Here is a 22,042-nt window from a genome sequence, read left to right as displayed (position 1 = left end):
GTGATGGAACGCGGGGGCGGGCCTGTGTCAGGTGACACTGGCGGAAGTGCTAGGCAGGGCTGAGGCAGCGCGAGCAAGGGTATCGGTTAGGATTGGGCTCGTGGCACGAACCGTTTCTGATGGCGTATCATTACCGGCAGCAGCAGCAGCAACAACAACAACAACAACAGAACAACGGCCTCCCTGACCAGGGATTCCTCTGGTCCGTCTTCCAGAGGTACGAACCCGCTGTTCATCAACACACGGAGCCTAGGCCGCGTGGAGCATGTATAAGAGAGAGAGTGCATGAAGGAGCCCCGGCTCCCTGGGGGTGGGCACTGGGTGAAGGGGCCCCGGCTCCCTGGGGATGGGCACTGGGTGAAGGGGCCCCGGCTCCATGGGGATAGGCACTGGGTGAAGGGGCCCCGGCTCCCTGGGGGTGGGCACTGGGTGAAGGGGCCCCGGCTCCCTGGGGGTGGGCACTGGGTGAAGGGGCCCCGGCTCCCTGGGGGTGGGCACTGGGTGAAGGGGCCCCGGCTCCCTGGGGGTGGGCACTGGGTGAAGGGGCCCTGGCTCCCTGGGGATGGGCACTGGGTGAAGGGGCCCTGGCTCCCTGGGGGTGGGCACTGGGTGAAGGGGCCCCGGCTCCCTGGGGGTGGGCACTGGGTGAAGGGGCCCCGGCTCCCTGGGGGTGGGCACTGGGTGAAGGAGCCCCAGTTCCCTGGGGGTTGGCACTGGGGGAAGGGTCCCTGGCTCCCTTTTTGGAGTGGGCACTAGGGGAAGAGGCCTGGGGCTGGCACTGCGGGAAGGGACCCTGGACCGGGCTGCTGCAGGAACTGACTGTTTTTCACTCGCTACACTATTTTAAGAACCATGGGAGTTTTCCTCGGTGCCTTGGCCATTACTTAGCTTAACCAACATTACTAAAAGAAAAATGAATTAGTCTTTATCATTTTTGCTGTTTGTAGGAGCTTGCTGTGCGCACATTGGCTGCTGCCTTTCTGAAGTTACAACTATAACTATATTGTGAAGGTGCTTCACTGGCTGGGCTGTCCTGATGTGTCTTTCTTTCTTTTGGGGTCACGGCTTGGCCCTCCTCCTGTTCGGGCTGCTGCTTACATAGCTCTTTCTGTACATCCGGCTTGGCACTTGCACCATGTCCCTCTCAGCCTCGAGATGGGCATTTACACTGCATCTTTCAGACCATCAGGATTGATGTTTGTAAAGTGCCTTTCATACTCTTAGAATTTGCTTTTATATTGTGTCTTTCTGGGCATCCCAAGTTGCTTTGAAGGCAACAAATTACTTTTGAAGTGCAGTCACTGTTATGCAGGGAAGCACATCCACCAGTTTGTGTGCAGCAAGTTTTCAGAATGCAGTAAGCTAAATGACCAGTTAATGTGTCTTGAGGGCTAAAAGTTGGTCAGCATACTAGAATTAGGGGCGGCACAGTGGTTAGCACTGCAGCCTCACAGCTCCAGGGACCCGGGTTCGATTCTGGGTACTGCCTGTGTGGGGTTTGCAAGTTCTCCCTGTGTCTGCGTGGGTTTTCTCCGGGTGCTCCGGTTTCCTTCCACAAGCCAAAAGACTTGCAGGTTGGTAGGTAAATTGGCCATTATAAATTGTCACTAGTATAGGTAGGTGGTAGGGAAATATAGGGACAGGTGGGGATGTTTGGTAGGAATATGGGATTAGTGTAGGATTAGTATAAATGGGTGATTGATGGTCGGCACTGACTCGGTGGGCCGAAGGGCCTGTTTCAGTGCTGTATATCTCTAATCTAATCTAGAATTGCCCTGCTCCTATTCATTGTACCTTGGGATCCTGAGCAGTTAGATGAAGCCTCAGTTTTAAAGTCTGATCCAAAAATTTGTACTTCTGATAATGCATTCGCTTAGAACTCAACTTGACTTGGTTTCACGATCTTCTGAGCCAGGAGAGAAGAGTTAGTGGCTTTGCCATTAACCATCATAATTTTATTTGATCCATAAGCACCAGAACCAGGCAGTGATTAATAGGCATATTCAGAAGCAGTGGTGAATGGGCAACAGATCAACTAGTTTATTTACAAATTTCTAATTGCTGGCTGCAGTCATGCAATATTGTAGGTTTCTAATGTGTATCCAAACTGGAAAAGGAGAACAGCCAGCTGGGAACAGGACTTGGATGTAATGCTGAGACAACTGGCAGCACTGTTGTTTTTTTTTTCTCTCAACCCCACCAGTTTCTAGAAGAGAACCACACAAAAGTAAATAGGGGAAGAGAAAGACAGGATTAAAGGAAGTGGCTCAGTTGAAGAATGCCAAGAAGCGTGTACAGTTTTGGGTGTAATGTCCAGTCAGGATTCTACTTAGTCAAATGGGATGTAATCATATGCTGTCATCTGTGAAATAGTGGCACATCAATCTGGTCCCTTGCTGCAAAGTGTAGAGGTTAGAGGAGGCCATTGTGCCAGCTCCCTGGTTACCTCTGGTGTTTCAGGAAACTTAGAGGAGCCACTGAAGGTTACAACTCGCTGTAATGTCATAGGAAATGATCTCTCTTTACACTAGATTCTGTTTCTCTTTTTTATTACTATAGGGCACTAGTGCCTCTTTGGATGCTAACAGATCTATATTGGCCTAAATTGCTAAAGTTTGTGTTAGTGTAAAAAGCTGAGTTTAAAACATAGTTTTATGGAAAACCCACTACTTTGGTTACAGTGGTGGTTTTGCTTCTTGTAAAAGCAGGTGGAGTTATAAATTGTAGCAATGCAGATTGCTGGAAGGCTTACAATTTTCGGTAGCTAGGATAGCATTTCAATGCTTTATACCAGAAGCTAAGTACATGTAAATTCTGGGATATACTATGTCTTTGTACTTTTTAAAATCTCAGTCCACTATTTGAAATTTTCCAGAATAAAAGTATTGAGTAGATGAGGCATAGGAAACCAATGATATGAATCAATAGTTTTGAAGAAAAGGGAGGTGGTTAGCAATAAGGTATAATTGCATGTTGAGAAATGTTATTCAGATCTCTGTATAGAAATAAATGTAATCTGGTACTAAGCCATATAAGAAGAATTTGCAATTTGAACCTGATCTATGCTGTGTTAGGGCAGTGGGGGGTACTACACATGGCATCTGTCTCTGATCTTGGAAAAGAAGGGAATCAATATGGTTTTTCCCTCTCTGTTTGCTTGATCACTATGTTGAACAGCCTGCTGGCATTGGGCACCTGAGGACATAATCACAACCTGTGGTTTGCATCTCATTAAAATTACACAACACTGACTTTCTCGTCCCCAAGTAAAGAATGAGTATTTTGGCTGAGGCACTGGAGGGCAGTCAACCAGTGGGACTACAACATTAGGTTTTGTCTTCAGAAGAACTTGTAAAGGGAAAATATTGGGATACTTGAGGTGATTTCATTATATTGTCCCCTGGCAGGTTAGGGTAATGGGTCATGTCTTTGTCCTTCCTGCTCTATCGAAGTGATGCATTCAACCTGATATAGGGAGTAGCTGCCAAGATGTGGTATGGTTCCCCATGTGGATGGTGGAAGAATTGGTGTAACTTTGAAATAATACAAGAAACGTTTACTGGCTACAGCCCCAGCCTTTGGACCAAAACTTCTCAGAATCTCTGTTAATGGTCACATGTAGAAATGGAAAGTTTCATCAATGATACTATTGTATGTAGTTTTAGACTTTACAAAAGTGTAAAGAGGTTGAGCAGTTGAGAGGACGAGAGGTTGAAAAACTTTAAAGTAATATGCATGCATTTGCAGAGTGACGCATGGGGTGGAAAATATGAGCTTGGACGAAAAGATATTTAGCAAGGTTACTTGGGAAAAATACTTCTAACTTTTACACTGTAGAAACCCTCGAGTGTTTCAGCCTTTGAAGAAGACTTGTTTGCAGATCTTACATTTTTGTTTTTTGGTTTGTGTGTTATTCTGGAATGTGAGACTGAGTTGCAAAAATTGATTCGAGAAGTGCATTCTCTGTCAGTCACAATTTCTGAACCAAATCTTTCTTTGATATCTAGGTAGTTTTTCTGCAGTTGCTAAGTACTGTTATGTTAGGATTAACCTCTAGTGATAAAAGAGGCACTATGGAGACTTCTGTAATATGAATTATATTTGATACTATAATGTGGATTGTTACATGCTTAGTGAAAATACAAATTAGCGTTTCACTTGGCATACAAAGTAAGGACTGAGTGTCATTATTCATTTAACTGTGAAACCTGAGTTTGAATCCAGACTGGACTCTAGGTTTGGATGTTAACTTTCTCTGGTGGGGTGGGGAGGGGCACCAGAATAGCTGGCACAGAAAAGCCAATAGGAAGATCCTGCTGTAACACCAAAAAGATGTTCCATTTGAGATCACCAATGTCCCTCAAGTTAAAACTATTTTTAAAAATCTAATCGATGTTGGAAGTGTAATTTAATGTGTCTAAAAAGACTGTCTATAACAAATCAAATTTAGCAGTTTCGCTGCAGCAACAAATCATTAACTACTTACATCTTTGAGGTTTGGGGAGTTTGTATTTCAATAATTTTTCTGTTTTTCTCAAAAGTAAACAAACTGGATTTGTTTTGTGAAACAACTAATTCCATTAAGCTCAGCTTGCAAATAATTTTAAGTGTAAGCATTTCATAATTGGTTGACATAAGTTAGTATAGAACTATTCCTGATACAGTTGTATTGCCTGCCCCATAAGCTTGAATAATCCAAAAAGTTGAAATTAAGCAATTGCATTAAAATAGTCCTTTTAAGTGCATTTCAAATTATTTAGTCCTGCAATTGAAGTTAAATAACTTCAGATAAATGGGAATATATTGTCGACTTGGTCTAATAATGTGAAAATTTCATGCAGTGAAATAGGTTATATTGCAACTTCTGGCCCAATATATTAACCTTGCTATGGTTATCTAGTGATGCATGTGTCCTGCATTACATTAATTTGCTGTAATCATCCCACTCAAGCTTCTCTAAAGAGCATGCTGATTATCTTATATTAGAACAGACGTAAATGAGTTTCTCCCAAGACCCTCCATTTTATTGGTTGCCTGAGAGTTCACCAGAATGTGTTTGTTGTCTAATAAGTTAGATTTACACCTATGCTGTAAGATGGGCATTGACAATGCGAAGAGTCAAAGCTAAACTGCAACTTAAGGAAAATGAGTTTGTAGCTGCCTGGGTCTATTTTGGGCCGGGTTAATAAAAGAAATGGCACCACATTAGTTTGTTTACAATCTAATGGGACATTACCAACCTTCAGCACAATTATGAAGACCGTAGCACCTCAAATATCAACCTGTGCCTCTCAGTAATCTGGAATAAACATCCATCATGGGCATTTGTTTTGAACCTTGGTAGTCTGCACAGAACCTGTATTTCAAAATCTCTACTTTGTGTTGCCTTTATTACCAGATGGAATGCATAGTTCGTTGTGACAACTTGCATCTGTCTGTGGGTGGGTGATTGTTCTTGCTCAAGGTTGAGCTTTGAAGTTTTGAGGAATTTTAAATTCCAGTTACCAGCAGTGATGCACATTCACTTTCTTTTCATTTTTCAGTCACTTGATTAACAGGCTTTTTCATGGTCTGATGCATTTAAGTTTCATTTTGTGTGCTTTTAAGATTGCATCTACCACTTTAATGACAGAAACTGGCTTTTTGAGTTGTGTACTGTTGCTATGTGTCATTAAATAATACCAAATAACCCATAGAACCATAGAAAAAGGGCAGCACAGAAGGAAACCATTCAGCCTATCGTGTCTGCGCCACCGAATAAACTATTCGCCCAAACTAATCCCACCGTCCAGTACCTGGTCCATAGCCCCGCAGGCTACAGCATCTCGGGTATATGTCTAGGTATCTTTTAAAAGAATTGAGGGTGCCTGCCTCCACCACCGTTCCTGGCAGTGAATTCCAGACACCCACCACCCTCTGGGTGAACAGGTTTCCCCTCATGTCCCTTTTAATCTTTCTATCAATCACCTTAATTCTGTGTCCCCTAGTAACTGACCTCCCCACCAGGGGAAACAGGTCCTTCCTATCAACTCTGTTTAGGTCCCTCGTAATTTTGTACACTGCAATCAAGTCACCTCTCAGCCTCCTCAGTTCCAGAGAAAACAACCCTAGCCTATCCAATCTTTCCTCATAGCTGCAAACTTCAAGCCCTGGCAACATTCTTGTAAATCTCCTTTGTACTCTCTCCAGAGCAATTATGTCCTTTCTGTAATGTGGTGACCAGAACTGCATGCAATACTCTAGCTGTGGCCTAACCAACGGTCTATATAGCTCCAGCATCACATCCCTGCTTTTGAACTCTGTACTTCGGCCAATAAAGGAAAGCAATCCATATATCATCACTCTATCCACCTGTCCTGCCACCTTTAGCGACCTGTGGACATGCACTCCAAGGTCTCTTACTTCTTCTACCCCTCTCAATATCTTCTGTTTATTGTATATTCCCTTGCTATATTTGCCCTCCCCAAATGCAATACCTCACACTTCTCTGGATTGAATTCCATTTGCCACTTTTCTGCCCACTCAACCAAAACATTGATATCATTTTGGAGTCCATGGCTTTCCTCCTCTCTATTAACTATACAGCTAATTTTTGTGTCATCAGCAAATTTTCCAATCATGCCACACACATTTAAGTCCAATTCATTAATATATACCACAAACAGCAAGGGACCCAAAACTGAGCCCTGTGGAGCACCACTGGAAATTGCATTCCATTCGCAAAAACATCTGTCGACTACTATCCTTTGTTTCCTGTCACTGGGCCAATTCTGGATCCAACCTGCCACCTTCCCCTGTATCCCATGGGCTTTCATTTTACTGACCAGTCTGCCATGCGGGACCTTGTCAAATGCCTTATTAAAACCCATGTAAACTACATCCACTGCACTACCCTCGTCTATCCTTGTCACTTCCTCAAAAAACTCAATCAAGTTAGTCAGACATGACCTTCCCCTAACAAATGTATGCTGACTATCCCTGATTAATCCATGCCTTTCTGAGGGACAGGATAAACTAACAATTTACCCACCACTGAGGTCAGACTGACTGGCCTATAATTACCTGGCTTATCCCTTGCACCCTTTTTAAACAATGGTACAACGTTTGCAGACCTCCATTCATCTGGTGCTTGCCTGTATCTAGTGAGAATTTGAAGATGATCCTCAGCGCATCCGCTATTTCCTCCCTGACATCCCTTAACAAGTTGGGATGCAATCCATCGGATCCTGCCGATTTATCCATTTTCAGGGATGTCAGACCCTCAAGCACTTTCTCTCTCATTATGCTTATCATATCTAATATTTCACATTCCTCTTTAACTATAATGTCTGCATCAACCCCTTCCTTTGTGAAGACAGAGACAAAAAACTCATTAAGAACCCTGCCCACATCTTCTGATCCACGTGTAAGTTCCCCTGTACATCTCTGATAGGCCCTATCCTTTCCTTAGTTATCCTCTTGCTCTTAATGTACTGATAAAACATCTTCAAGTTTTCCTTATTTTTACCTGCCAATAATTTTTCATGTCCTCTCTTTGCTTTTCTAATTTCCTTTTTTACTTCACCCCTGCTCTTTCTATACTCCTCTGGGCTTTCTAAAATATTAAGATGTTTGTCATAGTCGTAAGCTTTTATTCTTGCTTTAACTTACCCTATAAGCTTTTAGATAACCAGGGGACTCTAGATTTGGCAGTACCACTCTTAATCTTAGTGCAGACATGCCTACACTGTGCCCGTAGTATCTCACTCTTGAATGCCTCCCACTGGTTTGCCACTGATTTTTCTTCAAGTAACTGTATCCAGTCCGCTTTTGCCAGGTAACCTCTCAGTTTCATTAAATTTGCCTTCCCCCCCAATTTAGAACCTTTACTTCTGTTTTATCTTTGTCCTTTTCCATGATTGTGCTAAAACTTACTGTATTATGGTCATTATCTACAAAATGGTCACCCACTGTTACTTCATCCACTTGCCCAGCTTCATTCCCGAAGACTAAATCGAGAAATGTGCTCTTTTCGTTGGGCTTGTTACGTGCTGGCTAAAAAGTTCTCTTTTGTCCCCTCTGTGCCTTTCACACTGTTTGTATCCCAGTTGTTCTTGGGGTAGTTGAAATCCCCAACTATTATTGCCCTAAAGTTTTTGCACTCAGAAATCTGCCTACATATTTGTTCTTCAATCTCCCTCTCACTATTTGGGGGGGTGGGGAGGGGGGTGTGTATAGTACACTCCCAGTAATGTAGCTGCCCCCTTTTTATTTCTGAGCTCCACCCATATGGCCTTGTTTGATTTCGTTTAGCATATCATCCCTCCTCAAAGCTGTTATTGATTCCTCCTTTTTTTAATCTCCCCCTCTATCACGCCTGAAAACTCTATATCCAGGGATGTTGAGTTGCCATTCTTGCCCCTCTTTAAGCCAAGCTTCCGTTATAGCAATGATATCGTGTTGTCATGTCGATCAGTGCCCTCAACTCATCGGCTTTATTTATCATGCTCCTTGCAGTTAAATAAATACCCTTTAAACACTGCCAAATTTCTGTGTTGCACACTTTTTAACCTTTGCTTCTTCTGCCTTTCAGAGCCACTCGCTAATTTTCTGCGTCCGGTTCCCTGTCCTGAAATTGTCCTATCTGGGACTGCGCTCAGGTTCTCATCCCCCTGCCAATCTAGTTTAAACCATCCCCAACAGCACTAGCAAATCCAAATGAGTTAAATGATTTCAACACCAATGAAGCAGGGGCTGTATCCAGGTTATGAGGGTTCAAAGCAAGAACCTAGGAGTGGATGGTATTCCAAGGTACTAAGAGGCACAGGGTAAGGTTACTGGTGGCCTTCATAACTGTTGGATGTGAGGAAGTCATGTTAAATTGGACACAAGCTAATGTATCAATTTCTAAAACTATTCATCCAGGCAACTGTAGATTCCTTAGACTTGAGACACTTTCACATTATTGCTTCTATAAAATCACCTCTAAGATGTCTTCGTTCAAGGATGAAAAGCCAAAGTTTTCATCAATTTTCTTATTTTTTTTGGAAATTAATATCTTTTATCTGTTTGGCTTTATTGCTCATGGCATTTGTGGATTTCCTCACCTTGGGAAACTTTGGTAGCATTCTCATAATATTGCTCATTCTGGGTAATCTCAGCTTTTCCACTCCTTTTGCAGCTATTGGCTTGCTGCAGTTAAACGCTAATGGAATTTGAAGGTTTGCAGTTGCGGTTGAAAGAAAATATTTTGCAGTGAACTGAATTTTTTGCATATTTGTCCCTGATTCATCTATTAGGGTTTTCACTTCTCCTACTCAGCTCCCCAAACAAAAAAAGATAGGTCACCAGAATAGGGGGTAACAGATTTAAAGTGAAACTTACGAAACAGAAACTGTAGCCATGTTAAAATATTTCACATCAACAGCATTGAAGAAAGAAATCATTCCAGCAGTCAAGTAACATTCAATCTGCTTAATCAACAACTTGTATTTATTGAGTGCCTTTAACATAATAAAAATCCCATGGCACTTTAGAGGATCATTATAAAACAAAATATGCTACCAAACCACAAAAGGAGATATTTGGTCAAATGACCAAAAGCTTGGTCAAAGAGGTAGGTTTTAAGGAGTGTCTTAAAGGGGGAAAGCGAGGTGCAAAGGTGTAGGGTGGGTATTCCAGAGCTTGGGGCTGAAGCAACTGAAGGCGCAGCCACCAATGGTGGAATGATTAAAATCAGGAATGCACAAGAGGCCAAAATTAGAGGAACGCAGATATCTTGGAGGGTTGTGGGGCTAGAGGCGATTACAGAGATGGGGAGGAGTGAGGCCATGGAGGAATTTGAAAACAAGGATGAAAATTTTTAAAACAAGACGTTGCTTCACCAGGAGCCAGTATAGGCCAGCAAGCACAGGGGTGATGGGGAAATGGAATTTAGTGCGTTAAAACAGAGGCAACAGAGTTTTGAAAAGCCTCGAGTTTACGGAGAGTAGAATGTGGGAGACCAGTCAGGAATGCATTGGAATAGTCAAGTCTAGAGATAAAGAAGGCGTGAATGAGGCTTTCAGAAGAAGATGAGCTGAGACTGGCGAAGTCGGGCTATGTTACGGAGGTGGAAATAGGTGGTCTTGGTGATGGCACAAATATGAGGTCGAAAGCTCATCTCGGGCTTAATCTCAGACTGTTGCCAGGGAGAGGAATGGAGTCGGTAGCTAGGGAACTGAATTTTGAGTGGTGACCAAAAGCAGCAGCTTCAGTCTGCCCAATTTTTAATTGGAGGAAATTTCTGCTCGTCCAGTACTGAATGTCAGATAAGCAGTCTGGTAACTTAGCAACAGTGGGAGAGCTGAGTGTCGTCAGCATACATGTGAAAACTAACGGCATTCTTTCTGATAATGTTGCTGAGTGGCAGCATGTAGACAAGCAATAGGAGGGAGCCAAGGATAGACCCTTGGGAAGGCACCACGGATAACAGTGCTGGGGTAGGAAGAGAAGCCATTGCAAGTGATTCTATGGCTACGATTAGATAAATAAAAATGGAACCAGGTGAGAGCCATCCCACCCAGCTGGTCGACCGTGGAGAGGCATTGTGGTCAACCGTGTCAAAGGCTGCAGACAGGTCAAAGGACGAGGAAGGAAAGTTTACCTTTGTCACAGTCACATAGGATGTCATCAGTACCCAACTTTAATCTGCTTTTAAACAGAGGACTGGGATTTAAAACTGGCACAAAAATAATTTTAAAAGTTAACCTGAAACCCTTAACTTTTCTTTCAATTAAATTGTACTTTTGAAAAACTATTGAGAGAAATCCCAAACCCACTTCTTATAGCACATTCCAACTTCTCTACAGTTTTTTAAATCACCCATTTCCACCGAATATTTCATGAATAAAGACAGTGCTGCTGCATGCTCCCCAAACCTACAGGCTACCCACACCACACAGTGGTGTCTTGATCTGTAGAAGCGTGAGGTGGGTGTGTGTGTGTTCCACAGAAATACGAATGGTACTCTATAAGGATGCTACATCTTTTCTCATTTAAAATCATTCGAGATTATTCATGCTTTCATTGTGCTTCTTTTAGAGTTGATAGAGACCGAAGTGGGGTTATATCTGAAAGTGAGCTTCAGCAGGCTTTATCCAATGGTAAGTCAGCACGTGCAAACTATTTAATTTTGTAGTGCCCTTCCTGAAAACTACGCTTGTGCTGTTGAGTGAGTATCATGGCATTGAAGCAATGTCAGTTTTTGTATTTCATGACAGATAAATGGAGAATCACAGAATTGCTGAATTTATACAGCGCAGAAGGAGGCCATTCGGCCCATCGTGTCTGCACCAGCTCTCCGAAAGAGCAATTCATTTAATGCCATTTGCCCGTCTTCTCCCTGTAACCCTGCACGTTTTTCCTTTTCATGTAACAGTCTAATCCCCTTTTGAATGCTTCAATTGAACCTGCCTCCACCACACACTCAGGCAGCGCAATCCAGACCTTAACCACTTGCTGCGTGAAAAGGTTTTTCCTTATGTCTCTTTTGCTTCTCTTACCCATTACTTTAAATCTGTGCCCCCTCATTCTTGATCCTTTCACAAGTGGGGACAGTTTCTCTGTATCTACTGTGACTAGACCCTTCATGATTTTGAATACCTCTATCAAATCACCCTTCGGCCTTCTCTTCTCCAAGGGAAACAGTCCTAACTTCTCTAATCTATCTTCATAACTGAAGTTCCTTATCCCTGGAATCATTCTTGTGAATCTTTTCTGCACTGTCTCCAATGCCCTCATATCTTAAAGTGCAGTGCCCAGAACAGGACGCAATGCCTCAGCTGAGGCTGAACTAGTGTCTTGTATAAGTTCAACATAACTTAACTGCTGTTGTACTCTCTGCCTCTATTAATAAAGCCCAAGATACTGTAGGCTTTATGAGCCACTCTCTCAACCTGTCCTGCCACCTTCAATGACTTATGCACATATGCACCCAAGTCCCTCTGCTCCTGCACCTCCTTTAGAATTGTACCCTTTATTTTTTTGTCTCCTCTTGTTCTTCCTACCAAAATGAACCATTTCATATTTCTTTGCATTGAACTTCATCTGCCAGCTAGCTGCCTATTCCAGCAACTTGTCTAAGTCTTTTTGAAGTTCTACACTATCCTCCTCACAGTTCACAATGCTTCCAAGTTTTGTATCATCTGCAAACTTTGAAATTGTGCCCTGTACACCAAGGTCTAGGTCATTAATATATATCAGGAAAAACAAGGTCCCAACACTGATCCCTAGGAAACTCCACTACAAACTTTCCTCCAGCCCGAAAAACATCCATTAACCACTACTATGTTTCCTGTCCCTCAGCCAATTCCGTATCCCTGTTGCTACCGTCCCTTTTATTCCATGAGCTATAACTTTGCTCGCACATCTGTTGCGTGGCACTGTATCAAATGCCTTTTGAAAGTCCATGTATACCACATCAACTGCATTGCCCCATCAACCCTCTCTGTTACCACCTCAGGAAAAACTCCAAGTTAGTCAAACATGATTTTCCCTAAAGGAATCCATGCTGGCTTTCTTTAATTAACCCACATTTGTCCATGTGACTATTAATTTTGTCCCAAATTATTTTTTCTAGATGTTTCCCCACCACCAAAGTTAAACTGAGCGGCCTGTAGTTGCTGGGCTTATCTTTACACTTTTTTTGAACAAGGGTGTAATGTTTGCAATTCTCCGGTCCTCTGGCACCACCCCCGAAGCTAAGGAAGACTGAAAAATTATGGCCAGTGCCTCCATGATTTCCACCCTCAGTACCTTGGATGCATCTCATCCGATCCTAGTGCTTTATCCATTTTAAGTATCGACAGCCTATCTAATACATCCTCCCTTATCAATTTTAAACCTTTCTAATGTCTGAATTACCTTTTCTTTCACCATTGCCTGGATTGCTGCATCTTACTTGGTAAAGACAGATGCAAAGTATTCATTTAATACCTCAGCTATGCCCTCTGCCTTCATGCGTAAATCCCCTTTCCAGTCCTTAATTGGCCCAACTGCTTTTACCACCTTTTTACTATTTATATGTCTCTTTAAAAAAAAACTTTGTGTTCCCTTTAATGTTAGCTGCCAGTGTCTTTTCATGTTCTCTCTTTGCTTTTTCACTTCCCCTCTGGGCCTTCTATATTCAGCCTGGTTCTCAATTTCTACCTGGCGTCTATCATAAGCACACTCTTTCTTTATCTTAACCTTTACCTCTTTTGTCATCCAGGGAGCTCTGGATTTGTTTATCCTACCTCTCCCCTTTGCGGGCACAAACTGCGACTGTGCCCTAACTATCTCCTCTTTGAAGGTAGCCCATTGCTCAGCTACCTTTTTTTTTCTGCCAATCTTTGACTCCAATTCATTTTCCTCAGCTCTGTTCTTAACCCATTGAAGTTGGCTTTCCCCCAGTTAATTATTCTTACTCTGGATTGACCTTTTCCATTGTCAGCCTAAACCTTATGCAATGATCACTGTCCCCTAAATGATCTCCTACTGATGCTTGATCCACTTGGCCCACCTTATGCCCAAGAACCAAGTCTAGCATTGCCGCCTTCCTTGTTGGACTAGAAACATACTGCTGTAGAAAATGTTCCTGAACACATGCTAGCACTCTTTCCTCTCACTGACTTTTACAGTCTGTTTGGATAATTAAAAGTCCCCCATTATAACTGCCTTATAATTTTTGCACTTCTGTCATTTCCTTGCAAATTTGTTCCTCCATGTCCTTCCTGCTAGTTGGTGGTCCTTTGACAACACTGAGCAATGTAACTGCACCTTTTTTGTTCATTAGCTCTAGCCAGATTTATTCTGTCCTCAACCCCTCTGGGACTTCCTTTTTCTCCAGCACTGTAATGCTCTCAATCAAAACTGCCATCCCTCCCCCTTTTTTCCCTTTCCTATCTTTCCTGAATACCTTGAATCCAGGAATTTTTAATACCCGGTCTTGCCCTTCTTATTTTTCCACATGTCAGTCTGTGCCTGTAATTCACCAATCTTAACACTCCGTGCATTCACACATATGCACATTAACCCTGATGTAGTAATGCTGGCACATGCAAAAGATTAAGTACTGGATTTGAAAGTTTAAAAAAAAAAGACAATGCAAAGTAAAACTGATCACTTTGTCCATCTTTACGGAAAAAGTTACTGTTTTGTTTTCGGTGTGTAAACCCTGTGGAACGTGAATATTTATAACATCATTCAGTTTTCACTTGGATTTTTTGTTCTGTATTAATTATCCAGAATTTTTAAAATAGTTATTCAATATATAAAGAACGAAGAACAGTACAGCACAGGAACAGGCCATTCGGCCCTCCAAGCCTGCGCTGATCTTGATGTCTGTCTAAACTAAAACCTTCTGTACTTCCGGGGACCGTATCCCTCTATTTCCATCCTATTCATGTATTTGTCAAGATGCCTCTTAAACGTTGCTATTGTACCTGCTTCCACCACCTCCCCCGGCAGCAAGTTCCAGGCACTCTCCACCCTCTGTGTAAAGAACTTGCCTTGCACATCCCCTCTAAACTTTGCCCCTCGCACCTTAAACCTATATGCCCTAGTAACTGACTTCCACCCTGGGTAAAAGCTTCTGACTATCCACTCTGTCCATGCCACTCAGAACTTTGTAAACTTCTATCATGTTGCCCCTCCACCTCCGTCGTTCCAGTGAAAACAAAATTGAAGTTTAAATTTGGGAGGGGAGAAAAATGCAAGGAAGAACTTGCATTTATAAACTGTTCCACATTTTCAAGAATTTCCAAAGTGCTTCACAGCCAATGAATTACGTTTGAAGTGAAATCATTAATACTTGGGCAATCATGGCAACCAATTTGGCATGGCAAGATATCAAAAGCATCTAATTGAACTGATAGATATGGCTTTGGTTAACTATCACACTTGCAAGATGGAGGTCGTACTGTTCTGTTGAAAACTGGGTTGGGAGTTATGTTGGATAAATGCCACATCAACATATTCACACTTTGCTCTGTTAACCTAAAACATAAAATAAGTTCTTACTGGTGTACAATTACTTTGTTTCACACACAAACACAAATAAATCTTACCCTAATAGAATTGTGGGATTCTAACCCAAATATCTTAGCAGCACTGCATTTTAATTTGAATGAACTAGTGCTGGAGGCTTGCTAGACAAATGCAGAGGTGAATTGAGCTGAGATTTAAAGAGGTCAGAAAGCCAGTGTCTAAGGAGAGTTGTTAAGTAGATTAGGAATTCCTGTTGTCTGGCACTTCAATTTGCTGTCTCATTGTTGCTCCAACCCCTCAGTCTTTGGCCTTCTACAATGCTGTAGTAAAGCTCAATGCCAGCTCGAGGGAATGAAGAACTAAGTGGTTCAACCTCATAAAGGAGAGAGGTATAAATAAAAATAACTTGTGACTTTTACTTTGTGATGAGGCAAAACAATACAGAACACAGCAGCATGTGTATGTTTGATGTTGCATTTATAGGAGGGATGGGGGAAATGCACATACGTAAAGTGGTGCAAAGGCAAACGTATAATTCCCTGGGCATCTTCACGACCTTCCCTGGGAGTGAGTTGCTGTTATGACCTCAGTGAGATTGTTAACATGAAAAATATGAGATATGAACCCCCAGACTAATTTCAGGAATTACACAAGATTTTATGTTTTAAGACTTGTTATGACAGCCAAACTAAAAGAAATCCCCATGTTTTGTGAGTAGCTGATACCTAAATTACAAAGAAAGGTATTTTCTTTACATACTAAAATATTTGAAAACCTCACACCACACTTACATGTTACACAGTCCTTTTTGATGGTGAAATCCTTTGTGGTTAAAAGTTCCTAACTCCTCCTCGTAGCAATGGGTTGGTTCTCCCAGACCTCTTCAAAAATCAATCCTTTTCGCTCACTTCTCTGAGCGCTTCTGACCTGGATGTCTGTGCATAAGATGTTTCCTGGTGATCCTGCTGCTGGTCTCTGCAAGTTTCAAAACAGGTTTGTCATCACAGCCTTTTGCTGTATCCAGCTTCCTCTCTTTCAAGCTGCCATTGCTGGTTGTCTTCCTTTCTTATAGTCTGCTGTGAGGCTGCAGCTGCTGAGTTCCCTTCTTACAGTCTGTCTGCCTTCAGAAAGTCTGTAAAATTTATCAGGATTCAAAAGTCAATAGCTTATTGTACTGCTCAAATATGCAGAGTCCAGAAGTCTGTTTTCACAGAGCCACTGGGGCCTTCCATTGTTCCCAGGTGTTAACAGCTGCCTGGTACATTTACATCTTCTGAATTACTGACTCCTTTTTTTTTTATGACCCGAAAGTCTGGGAGGGTGAAACCCATTGTTATTCAGTTGTTAGTCCTGCAGCCTCTGTTTTTCAAAAGAAAGTCTTTGATCTGTGTTATCTGTTGTCCTGGTAACCAACACTTCTGTCTTGTCCTTTTGCAGAGTGGATGTGAGGTCACCTGACCTTCCAGACTTCAACTTGAACTTTTAAAAATCTCAATTTTTAAAACATAATCATGTTACAAGGTCCAGCATCATTATAGTTGCCTACTTGCTTTCTCAGTTGCAGTTGGTATGCAAGGAAGAACAACAGGAGATTACACTGTCCAAAAATAAATCAGTATTTCTCTTTTTCTTTGTCAGGAACATGGACACCCTTCAATCCAAAGACGGTCAGGTCCCTCATAGGTAAGTGTCTGGACATTCCATTTCATTTAGTGTTAATTCAGTGAGTTGTCATTTTTAAACAAAAGTATTAAAGGTGCGTTAAGCTTGTTCCTAAAACTGCCAGGAAAAGTATTGCATTAAATGCAGGAAAGAAAATGTGGAAGTTTACAGAAAAGGTTGGGGAGTGTGGGGCATTGTCATATCCATGAACCATGATGGACAATGGCTATGAAGACTGACAGTTTACAAGGGATTAGAACAATAATGTGAAAGTTCTCTCTGTACTACTAACCATGTGGATTGGAAATTGGGACTAAAGATTACTTAGCTTTGGTAGGATTTTCTTCATTATTTGAATACTGCGACTATATTCCTGACTGTCAGCTCAGCAATGATGATGCATATAACAATATTAAGCCAGCCAACCAATGGACCAAATTAAAGCGAGTCCCTTAAAGCATTTCCCAGGAGATGTCTATGTGTGCAACTGTTGAAGCTATTTTGAGATTGTTTCCAGTATAAATCCATGGCCTGTTCTCCGCTTCTCATCATTTAAAGAAACTAAAAGGATAGCATTGTACAGAAAGGACAGTGCTGTGGAGAACCGGAAGATTTAGGTGAGGGTATGATTTGGCAGTAGGGTTGAAACTTGGCCTTCCAATCATAATTACGTAACAGCATTTATATTCTTTGAAGTTCCCAATCTACTTTTCTTTGTCCACTAAGAGCTGGGTATTAATGAATTAGCATTGTCCTTTTACCTGCGTTCAAAACCAACACCAACAGGAACATTTCTTCTCCACTAGTTGTAGACCCGAATTGAAAAGTGGTTGGATGATCTGAACTAAGTTCCTACTGGGTAAAATGCACACTGTGTAGTGCTTCTTGGCAGATTAGTTCTTGGCAGTCGTTTATATCCTTGATGTGAATAAAAGCTAATTTAAATCTCTCGTGTTTCGATTTGATTTGAAATCCTTTGGATTGATAATGTTGAATATCTGAAAGACGTGTTAATTAACATGGCGCCACATTACATGTCATTACACAATGGCACATTTTAGTTTTATTGCAAACACAGGAATGTTTGACCGGAATAATAGAGGAGGAGTGGATTTCAATGAATTCATGGGTCTTTGGAAGTACATAAATGACTGGCAGAACATCTTTCGAACTTATGACCGAGACAACTCTAGTTTCATTGACAAAAATGAACTAAAGCAGGCATTAACGGGTTTTGGTAAGTAAGCTGCTTAAATATAAGAATTTGAGTGCCAGCAGTTGATTAGTTGGGAAGTGGAGAAAAATAGCAAGTAGGAGTTAATCAGAACTTTGTTTCAGAATGGAGTTTTGGGTAAGCTCGAGTAGTGACCTCAAAAGGAGTTAAAAGTTGGTCTGTTTATAAGGGGGAGATGATGGAATTTTACATTGGCCAGAACTGAGAGATTGAAATGCAGCACTTTAAATCCCCATGCATTAAAAAAAAATTCCTCTTTTCATCTGAGGATGTTTTCTGCAGTGTAACTTTGGCAAAAGTTCTTAAGGTATGCTGTATCATATAATTGTAGCAATAGTGGTTTGAGAGTACAGTTGGAACACAATAGAAGCCCCTTTATCCACTCTAGCCAGGATGTCCAGTTCACATTTTTGGGCTTTTTGTAATTGACAGTAATTGTTTTCTAGTGTAGTGTTGCTGTGCTAGTTGCCTCATCAACCTTAGTATTAATTGAGTTTAAACAGCCAACTAGAGCCAGAATTGTTGTCCTAAGCTTATCCCAATACAATTTTGCCAGTTATGTTGGTTATAGGCTCGAGAGAATTCAAACTGAAACAACGCTGTGTGATTAGATTATTTTGTTTTTGACTGGCTGTTCCTTTCTAAATTTGAGAAATAATAATTTGAGAGCCTAAACAGTAACAATGATCAGAAATCATTGACCCAGGTTTTCCTGCAGTTGCGAGATTGACAACACGTACTGGCAATCTTGCCATCTGATACACCAATCTCGCCGTTGCTGACTTTCAATTTTGTTGGTTTTCCAATTTCGAATACTCAGCGAGCTTAGTGGTGAATTAGGCACTCAGTACTGATCTGTAGTTGGAGCTACTCATTAAAGCTGTCTGTTCTCTTTCCTCACCTGCAATTTAAAAATCGGTGATTATTTATCTTGTCTTCATAATGTAATACAATGTAATGTAATATATAACTGTGGTTGCAAAAGTGAAGGAATAATGTTGATAAATGCTGTAAAATCTCATTCCTTGTGGCTAAGGTAATGTACAGTAGTTTGCCTGTAGTTGGCTAAGCTGTTGACTTCTGTGCTTGCTGTCAGATAAGTAAAATGGTTTGGATAACATTTGCAAGTCAGTTTTATTTTGTTTAAAAGACATTATTTCTGCCCCATTCCTTTTGCAAACCCTTATCGGAGAGCAGGCGTCACAGTCCCTGATTCTTGCTGGTACTGCTATGGAATGGAATGTGGGCTGCATGGGAATGTTTTAGATGCCCCTCACCATGTACCTTTGTGGATATAAATCCAATCACTCCACAGTATCTATGCCAATGACGTGTTTTTTTAATTACTTAAAGGAGAATCCTGTGAAAATCAAATAACTTGGTTTGTATCAATTCAGACATTGATCCATATTGGTATTACTGCTGGTGTGTGTGCGTGGTTAGATAGGAAAATTGAAGTTTAGCGCTTCGGACTTTGAGGTATTTCTTTTGCCACTAATTTTCCTTTTTTAAAGGGTACCGTCTGTCAGACCAATTCTACAATGTTCTTCTAAGTAAATTTGACCGACAAGGAAGAGGGCAGGTCGCCTTTGATGATTTTATTCAGTGCTGCATTGTCTTGCAGGTAAGCTCGATCATTTAACAGTTTTCTCCAGATCATTCAGTAGTTAGGCATGTAATTAAATGGAAAAGGAAATTGAATATAGCAAAGCTAGCAGCAAGTTTGGAGAATGTAACAGTTAATAAGATGGGAACTCTTGGTTTCTAGGTGCCACTTATGGGCTAAATATATGATACACAGGAACTAACTGTCCTTTGGTTGCTGTGATATCTCCACTAGCAAACATGAAAGAGGTCATCACGGATACTAGATTTGTCTGGACAGTAGTGATCTGGAGTGGATTACGAGGCAGTTTCACACTCTGTTTTGATTTTTTTCAACCCTGAGATGCCACTCACTTGGACACCAATTGTGTAAATTACAAGGAAATCATTCCTGACGTCACTCTTCTCATTGTAGTAAAACTTTATCTTACTAAATCATGTTGCATCTAGTGTACTGCACAGAAACAGGCCATTTGGCCCAATAGGTCTAAACTGGCATTTATGTTTCACATACCCTACTTCATCTAATCCTGCCAGCATATCCTTCTATCCTTTCTCCTTCATGTGCTTATCTAGTTTCCCCTTAAATGCATTTATGCTATTTGCCTCAACTACTTCGGTTTGCCAAAGTACTCTTGCTTGTAAAAAGAAATAAAAAAAACAGAAGACTGTAAGCAATGATAAGTTTACTCACTAGAATCTGTTCAGTGATGCTAATATATCTCAGCACAGAGATACTGATAAATTAATTGAACACTACTTCACCATCGTCCTCTCAATCCTGATATGCTGCATCTTTCTAACACACTATAGCGTAGTAGCTTGTGTACTACATTGTTGTGGAATGAATAAAACATGGTCATAAACACTTTCCATAGGAGATGGGTAAATTCAATGCCCCATGTGGCACTATACCATACAGACCAGGAAGGCAGCATCCCAAGTGTGCACTGAATTAGCATCAGATAGAAGTAGAAGGCCACTGCACTCCTGGGAGATTGAGAAGGGTCAGTCAGAGACTGTCCCTAACAGCTATCAAGTGACCCTCCTGTTCATCAGTTGACGGCACGATGAGCCTTGACTGAGCTATTGGCGATCCACAATAGCCTGCTGACACTGTCTAGACTGCCATTTGGTCATTTGAGGTAAAGTATCAGAGCAACTAATACCAATGAAGAATCAGCACCTTTAAGAGGAGGGGAAAGTTTTGCGAGTTCTTGATATAGTTGATTTAAATTTGATAATGGGATTTTGTTTGTTCATAATTATGACTGAATATTTTAACAAATTAAACCAGTTTGCTCAGCGTAAACTGAGCATTATGATTGACTTATTTTTGGGAGGTCAGAAATAGTAGATGCAACAAAAAACATCCTTGCTTCTGCCCCTGGGTACGAGGGTAAAGAGGAAGAGTTGTTTGACTGTTGGACTTTCACATATAAAGTGGATTTATTCTTCTATTGTGCAGAGGCTGACTGATGTTTTCAGGCGATATGATACTGACCACGATGGCTGGATTCAAGTTTCATATGAGCAGTACCTCAACATGGTCTTCGCTGTACTATAAATGTTTGCTACTCTATAACCCTTTGATTGATTATGACTATAGCCAATTTTGTCAGTTGATTTGACCTGATTATCATGTGGCAATTTAAACCTAATTCAGAACACTGGTGTAAGTCTTAAAGCAAAAGCATAATCTGCAAGTAAATATTGACAAATTCCACATTTTACTTTTTAAAACTGAGACAAACACATTTGACTACTTTTAATAGTAATTGGTTTATTGCATGCAGGTCTGCCATACTATATCCTATTGCATATGTAGCAAATCTGAGTTTTGATAACTAGTTTAGGTGTACATCAGTCAAGGCTACCTATAGCAATGAAAAGCTTTTTTTTAAAATGTTATGCATGGTGCCTTATGAAATTTTCTTAAGCAAAATGATACATCATTTTAATACAAAAGTTTTCTCTGCCAAATATTCAGTCTGAACCGAGTAAATTTGTAATGCAAACTAATCTAGGCAAGCTTGTGCCTTGGTAAATTTAGTTGTATTTCATTTTAAATGCCTAACACATTTTTTGTAATTTATATTAAACAAGTATGTTAATAGCTCTATAGTGGAAATTGTTATATGGTTTGAGAAACAGGAATCTGTAATTAAAAACATCATGTAATGTGAAGAGACCTAAGCCCATAACCTTGAGCTGTACTTTACTTAGCAGAATGCCATTTGATAGTCTTGTATATGCTAAATGCTCTGTATAAGCAAGTAGAAGCAGTGCCAAATGTTTATTTACTGTAACATTTATAATGTAAACCTATTGTAATTCACAAACTATGAAATAAATCTTACTTTTCAATATGTTGTATCTTAAAGGCATTTTTCAGTTATGTCTAACTTTTTAACTAAGGAAAGAAAGTAAATTTTGCATTTGTATCGTGCCTTTCACAGCCAATGAAGTACTTCTGAAGTGTAGTCATTGTTGTAGGAAATGTAACCAATTTGTCAACAACAAGCAGCAGTGTGATGATAACCAGATAATCAGTTT

At 41.0% G+C, this 22,042-nt stretch overlaps 1 protein-coding gene across 1 annotated transcript; it reads left to right on the top strand.

Annotated features, from left to right (window-relative positions):
* Nucleotides 1–23: 23 nt before the first annotated feature.
* pdcd6 (programmed cell death 6) lies at nt 24–21,855 on the top strand. The gene is made up of 6 exons (XM_068055715.1): nt 24–217; nt 11,062–11,123; nt 16,624–16,668; nt 17,726–17,884; nt 19,396–19,505; nt 20,955–21,855. Exons 1-6 carry the CDS (start codon nt 120–122, stop codon nt 21,051–21,053), a joined length of 573 nt encoding a protein of 190 aa, XP_067911816.1. The 5' UTR covers nt 24–119; the 3' UTR covers nt 21,054–21,855.
* Nucleotides 21,856–22,042: the final 187 nt, after the last annotated feature.

The sequence above is a fragment of the Heterodontus francisci genome, chromosome 2 (assembly GCF_036365525.1).
Source record: "Heterodontus francisci isolate sHetFra1 chromosome 2, sHetFra1.hap1, whole genome shotgun sequence".
Lineage (NCBI taxonomy): Eukaryota > Metazoa > Chordata > Chondrichthyes > Heterodontiformes > Heterodontidae > Heterodontus > Heterodontus francisci.
This window is presented reverse-complemented; position numbering and strand designations above follow the sequence as displayed.

What these genes read in the sequence shown, in the direction of transcription:
- pdcd6 (XM_068055715.1), top strand. Translation starts at nt 120, where the DNA reads ATGGCGTATCATTACCGGCAGCAGCAGCAGCAACAACAACAACAACAA. An exon ending in GCAGGCATTAACGGGTTTTG is followed by an intron (nt 17,885 to 19,395) that starts GTAAGTAAGCTG and finishes CCTTTTTTAAAG; the next exon opens with GGTACCGTCTGTCAGACCAA. An exon ending in AGTGCTGCATTGTCTTGCAG is followed by an intron (nt 19,506 to 20,954) that starts GTAAGCTCGATC and finishes TCTATTGTGCAG; the next exon opens with AGGCTGACTGATGTTTTCAG.